General features: G+C 44.3%; 1 protein-coding gene across 1 annotated transcript in view; it reads left to right on the top strand.

The window, feature by feature from the left end:
* Positions 1–415: 415 nt before the first annotated feature.
* Positions 416–6,907, top strand: part of Bckdha (branched chain keto acid dehydrogenase E1, alpha polypeptide) — a 28,894-nt gene continuing 22,402 nt past the window's right edge. The window contains exon 1 of the mRNA XM_004648468.2: positions 416–553. Coding sequence (XP_004648525.1) covers positions 446–553 — 108 coding nt within the window. The 5' untranslated portion in view covers positions 416–445. The remainder of the gene's footprint in view (positions 554–6,907) is intronic.

Below are 6,907 nucleotides of genomic sequence, written 5' to 3'. Positions count from 1 at the left end.
GATGCCCAGTGCGCATGCGCTGAACTGGGCGCCTACTGATTTGTCCCCCGCACGTGGCTTAGCGTTTGTCAACAAACCTGCCCTGCCCACCCCGCCTCCTAATTCTGACAAAGCCATTGGACGGCAGCGAAGAGGGGGCGGTGCCTAATAAGGGCTCATTCCGCTCAAGGACCCCAGGTCCTAAACTATTGATGCTCTGATCAGGTCGCCCTTTTCTTTGCCTGTTAGACGAGCTAATAGATCGACGTGATTGGGGTACTTAGAGGAAGTACTCGGGTACTTCTTTAGCATCCATTGGCTATGGTTTTCGTATGATCGGGAACAAGTGCCTCATACGCAGTGGGCCTCAGGGTTGTATAAGGATTTGAATCAGGCTCACAAGGAGGCAAACCCCAGTCTAGTCCAGGATAGGGGCGGATCGCTGAGTGGTCGGTCTGTAGTCAAGATGGCGGCAGCGGTCTCAGCGGCGAGGTTGTGGGGGAAAAGCCGAGGCCTGGGCCAGGCTGCCTTCCTGCTGCTGCAGCGGCCTGGGGCTCGGGGGTTGGCTAGATCTGTGAGTACCGAGCCCCTGGGGTTTTCTCCTTACATGTAAACGGGGACATAGGATGATCTGTGAAGTGTGTGTAGGCTTTAAAAAACGATCAGTCACGGATGGGAAACGGACTCAGCCTGGAGGGAGAGGGCACTAAAGGGAAGAAGAGGCAAAGGAGATAGCTTGGAGAATGAACTGGGGGTTCTTTATTCGTTTCCGCCCATCCCACAGCGGTGCGACAGAGGAAAACGGGGAGACTTTCCTCAGGGATTGGGGAATGGCGGTGACAGGAGACACTTTTTTTCTGAGTAAGGTCCTGTGGAAAGAGAAAGGAGAGATAGGTCCCTGTCACGGGATTGTATGGAGCCTTTTTTTTTTTTTTGTGGAACCGGGGATTGAACTCAGGCCCTTGCACTTGCCAGGGAAGTGCTTATTCCACTGAGCCATCTCCCCGGCCCCCTTTGTTTTGTTTTGTACCAGGGATCTAATCAGGACCTTGCGCTTGCCAGGCAGGCGCTTGAGCCGCTGAGCTCTCTCTCGGACAGGCTTTGCAACTTTTCCCCGTTTCCAATTTTAAGATGAATTGCGTAAGGAGCTTGCTTGATTCCCTCACCCTTTCTGATCGGAAGTCAGGATAGGACCATTTCATTTGGGGATATTGCACAGAAATGACCGGTACGTGTCTATTGAATTAATAAAGGAAAAGAGTGAGGTCCGGACAAAGGTTTTAGCCCACACTTAAAAACACTTGAGAAAACTTTGTTTTTTATTAAAAGGGCCGGAATTCCTTTAGGTAGATGCTGCCGAGGGCAGGGTCTTGCTGGGGAAAAAAATGGATCTAGGTGAGGGCTGGTGATGTCTCAGTGTGGGTGGCCTTGGGATGGATTCCCTGCTCCACCAGTAAAAAATGAAAAAATTACAAAAAGAAAATAATTCTAGTTGCAAGGCACAGTTTAGCACAGCAATAGCAGGGAACAGCAGAAGAGCTTTGAACTGGAATTCTGACTTGTAGTGATTAAGTGGGTGGGTTTTGCCACTAAATGGTGTAGGTTCACAACCTTCCTCTGCCCTGGGTAGTTGTGTAGCCCTGACCCGGGACTGCACCTTACTTCTCTCCAGACCTGAATGCTCTCCTCTCTCTAAAATGGTGATAGTGGCTAATAGGTTTTGATGGTGTTGCAACAGAGAAACAGGCAGAAGGAAAAAGGGAAAGGGGCCTTATAAAGGGAAAGGGGCCTCATTATGTTGGAAGACACGGAGAGAATTTGGGAACATAAGGAATTCTCTGGATTGGAACAAAGTGAGGCTGAGGCTTTTATGGCCTTTGGCCAGGGATGGGGCTTGAGGGGAATATTTAGATATACCTGAGGAGCTGATTGGGGTCTTCCCTGAGGTGGGAGGAAATGTGAAAGGAAACTGCACCCTGGGCTGAGTTGGAGAAGTGGGGAGGTGGTCTCTGGGAAGATGAGCTGTTGTTTTAAAGGCTTCATTCATATTAGGTGACCACCATAATAACTCAGCAATTCATAGTAGGGCCAGAACCTATCATTCCCATCTTTTGGTTGTTATAAAAGGGGCGATGTGTCTCTTAGACTGCTTCCTGCTGAACGGGGGCATCATCTTGAGGTGAGGGGAGCTGACACGCCCATGCAGAAGTTAGTGCCAGGTGTCTCAGCAAGGACTAGAAGTTTATCATTAGTGACGGCTCACATTGGAGACTGAAGAAACCTTTAAAAAAAGTTTAAAAAGACAGCATGTTATAGGTACATATCATCATGATTAAAAGACACAGGAGGGGAAGCAAGAGGGGGGGTTTTATGGTTTGACTGTGTCGTTTTTATCATGACAGTGTTGAAAAGGAGGAGTATCGGTCTTTAGTTTTTTTATATCAATATGAGGAAAAGGAGTCAGGATCATCTGTAGTATCGCAGCATAACTGTATAGATTTTGTTAAAGTAAACTTTTTGTCATTTGTGTTAGTGTGTGTGTGTGTGGAGACACGGAGTCTGTCTACCAACTGTGTTGTCTGTAGTTTAGAAAGATAGGCTACTGCCTGAAAAGGTGGTCTCTTTTTGTGTTGTAAAAGCCTACTGTATTGTGACCCTGAAGAGAAGTATATAGGGTAAAAGGCTGAGTTAGGTTGAGTAAAGAGAGAGCTGGGGCCCTTAGGTGGGCCTATTGTAGTTTGTGAAAGGAGGAATGTATAGGAGCAGCAGGGTCAAGGGGCTCTAACAAGGAACATTTTGATGTTTATAGAGAGGCTGTGCCAGGGAAGCAAAGTTGGGAACCTAGAGGCAAAAGAAATTAGCCAGAGGAAGGAAGGATAAAACCTGTTATTTTGTGGTGGGCACCTGAAGGTAACGGAGAAGGGCTTTGTGGTCAGCAGTGATTGCATGAGTAGTGGGAGTGAGGGTGAGTCTTAGATACTTGACTTTTCGTGAAGCTGTCAACTTTAGAGGGAGAGACCTTGAACCTCATCCTGACAGAAAATTGAGAAGAGTAGCTCTGTTTTAGGGCCAGGGCATGAGAGAGGAGCAAAGGAAGAGGTCATCCATATACTGAAGGAGTGGCTGGGCTAGAGATCAAGGGTCTTGAGATCAGCAACAAGAGCTTGGCTACAGAAGTGAGGACTATCTCTGAACCCTTAAGGCAGGACTATCTGTGTGAGCTGTTGAGATCAGAGAGTGTCTGGATCAGTCCATGAGAAGGCAAAAAGGTCCTGGCAATCTGGGTGTAAGGGAATGGTGAAGAAGGCATCTTTAAGGTCTAGTATAGTAAAGTGAGTAGTGAAAGGAGGGATATGAAAGGGCATAATATAGGGATTTAGCACTGGGTGAATAGGAGTAACCACATTATTAATAATTCAGAGATCTTGAACTAAACAATAGAGGAGTCATTGGGTTTGAGTACAGGAAGAATGAGGGTATTACATGATGAGTGGACAGTTTTAAGAAAACTATTGGTAAGGAGGCAGAGAATGATGGGCTTGAGTCTCTTTTGATGTTTGGAGGCTGTTAGGTATTGTGGAATGTAGAAAAATGCTGTAGGATTGCTGAGGCACAGTAGTCTAGGAACAGCATGTATGGCACAAGTGGGACTGGAAGTGTCTCAGTATATAGTTGACAAGGGAAGAGGGAGGGAGGAGCTGGTGTACATTGAGGTTGGGTTTGTAGGATGTACACTGTGGGGGGGGGGAGAGAGGTGAGAGAGAAGTGGATTTTTTGAAGGAGATCTCTTCCCATGAGAGGTATGGGATATGTTGGAATCACAAGGAAAATATGAGTGAGGGGCCGGGGAGATGGCTCAGTGGAATAAGCGTTTCCCTGGCAAGTGAGAGGGCCTGAGTTCAATCCCTGGTTCTGCAAAAAAAAAAAAAAAAAAAAAAAGAGAGAGAGAGAGAGAAAATCTGGGTCTACATTAGTGTACTACACTTGGAGCAACACATTTGATTATTAGAATTTTATCTGAGTATCAAGTACCTTGAAATATAAAATATAACCAGAGAACTATTATTTCTTATCAATCATGGACATTTTAGCAGTTAAATCCCTGTAAAATGTTTTTTTTTTCTTCAAAGTTTTATTGATAAACAGATAGCAATGAGACAGTTTCAAATCAAATCGGAAGTACAGTTTCAACAAATCCCTGTAGAATGTTAATGGACAACAGTTAAATAATTTTGTAGAGCCCATTTGACATCAATAGTCATATATAGTAGTGTAGCATAACAGTCATACGAAATCTTCATTTTGTTTTTGTATCTCTACATGTACATAGGATGCATATCACATAAGTTTTAGTTAGAAAATTATCATTAGGCTGGTGACTTCATGTTGATGGGAACCTCTTATTATAAATACAGGGAGCATAAGAGAAAGGCATATGCTTAAATCTGAAAGAAAATTTATATTGCATCATACAGTATTTTAAAAGGCATGAATATGTGAGAAAACCTTATTTTAATTTTTGAAAAAACTTTGTCTTTTAACCAATGACCAAATTATTGGGAATGACTTTTAAGGAGATCATTGGGGGCTATTTGAACAAAGGTTGGCCCCCCACTATTCATCAATCAAGAGTCCTGTCCAACAATCTTTCCCCGTTTTAATGATTTTCATTTAATTATAAATTAATTTTTTTTTGGCAGTACCGGGGATTGAACTCAGATCCTTGCGTTTGCCAGTCAAGTGCTTATCCTACTGAGCCATCTCCCCGGCCCCTATAAATTAATTTTGATAACAGATCAACTGATAACTCAGGAGAAAGCATGCTTTTAAGTGTATATTTTAGAGCTCAAATAAAAAGGAACAGCTCTTTACAGAATGACATAAAAACAAACAAGTATACACAGAACACACGGACATCTTTATAAAATGAGAGTACACGCAAATATATTTTTGGCCAAGTTAAATTATGATGACCTTTTAAAGTTTGTAGTTATGAGAGACTAGTCAGTACTTTTGTAAGTCAATTAGAGATCTCTTATAAGAGGAATTTGGAAAAAGGTTGAAAAAAATCCCTTATTTATATTTAATATGTATTTAGGTCTAATATAGTGTATCAGGTTTGAGTGGGAGCAAGCAAACTGAGCAGAGTATAAGGATTAGGCGCAGCACAGTAGAGGAGCACCGATAATGTGTAAGTCCTGGAACTCACTGCCTGCAGACAGAGGTGGCAAGGAGCGGTGGGAGAGTGAGGTGAAAAGAAGGGAAGCATCAGGCTCAGCTTGAAAGGGCAGAGTGCTCGCTCGCTCGCTCGCTCCACGGGCTGTTGTTATCTTTTGTTTAGCTTGATGGATAGCATTTCCCCAATGGCATGCACCATTGGGGAAAAAATGAGTTATTAATTGATTTTTTAGAGTGAGATTTTTTGAGGAAAAAAAAGACTGTGATTGGATTGTAAATTGGTGGGGTAGTGGTGGCAAGGAATGTGAGGAATATAGACTGATAGACTGAAGAGAGGAAGGTGGGGAGGGAAAAGATTGTAAGGCATCGCTGTAGTCCCTGAAAATTAGAGATTAGAGGGTAAATTAGAAGAAGCAGCCGCTGTGGCTGAGGCGAGGGCCAGTGTCAGATGCAAGCTAGCATTGCCAGGCTGCAGAGGCAAAAGCAGAAGGCCATTCAGTGAGGGTGCCCAAAACCAGGGCAGGGCATGCCCTGGGAGCCACGCTGCTCACCGTTCCAGGTCACAGCACCAAACATGATAGGTTTTGACGGTGTCACAGCCGAGAAACAGGCAGAAGGAAAAAGGGAAAGGGGCTTCATTATCTTGGAAGACATGGAGAGAATTTAGGAAGACAAGGAAGTCTTTGGATTGGAACAAAGCGAGGTTGAGGCTTTTATGGCCTTTGGCCAGGCCTGGGGTTTGAGGGGGATGTTTAGATATATCTGAGGAGCTGATTGGGGTCTTCCCTGAGGTGGCGGAAAAAGTGAAAGGAAACTGCACCGTGGGCTGAGTTGGAGAAGAAGGGAGGAAGGTGATCTGATCTCTGGGAAGATAAGCTGTTGTTTTAAGGGCTTCAGCCATATTGGGTGACCACCATAATTATTCAGCAATTCATACTAGGGCCAGAACCTATCAGTGGCCACCTTATAGCAATGTGATAATAGACAAAATGCTAAGAACTGGACCCAAGGACTGGTGAGATAGCTGAGTGGACTAAGCGCAGGGACCAGGGTTTATATTTGGGCTATCCAGTACAGTTGCCAGTAGCTACATGTGAATACTTAAAATGTGAGTACAGTGGGGCTGGGGAGATAGCTCAGTAGAATAAGCGCTTCCCTGGCAAGCACAAGGATCTGAGTTCAATCCCCGGTTCCGAAAAAAAAAAAAAAAAAATGTGAGTACAGTGATTGGAGAATTGAAGTATTAGCATTATTCAATTTGAACAAGTTTAAACAGCAAGTGTCTGGGGGCTGCTCAATTGGAAGTTATGGTTTTATACAGGAGGCGATGAAGAGGTAGTGTCTTGAGACGGCTGGCAGGTGGGCCCCGGGGCAGGTGGGTGAGGAGGCTGTGCGCTGCCTTTCCTGTCCCTGCCCTTTCTCCTGCCCTCTCAGCTCTTTTGTCACTGAACACCCTGCTTCTCCTACAGGGACCTGATTTTCATCTTTTTCTCCTTATTGTCACAGAAAATGTTTTCAGTGCCTAGAGAGAAGAGAAGGAAGGAAACTCAACTGGCAGGTAGTCATGAGGTGCTTTTTCAGCCACCACCCCAGGGCTGGGCCTGGCCAACCCATCTTTCTTTATTTTATTTTATTTTATTTTATTTTATTTTTTTTTCTTTATTTTAAATTTTATTAGTGCTTCTTAGTATTACAGAATGGTGTGCTTTGTTTGGTTGACTGTGTGCATTTAGCCTATCTTCATCTCTTT

This window comes from Octodon degus, unplaced genomic scaffold (assembly GCF_000260255.1).
Source record: "Octodon degus isolate 3935 unplaced genomic scaffold, OctDeg1.0 scaffold00418, whole genome shotgun sequence".
In the NCBI taxonomy this organism is placed as follows: Eukaryota; Metazoa; Chordata; class Mammalia; order Rodentia; family Octodontidae; genus Octodon; species Octodon degus.
This window is presented reverse-complemented; position numbering and strand designations above follow the sequence as displayed.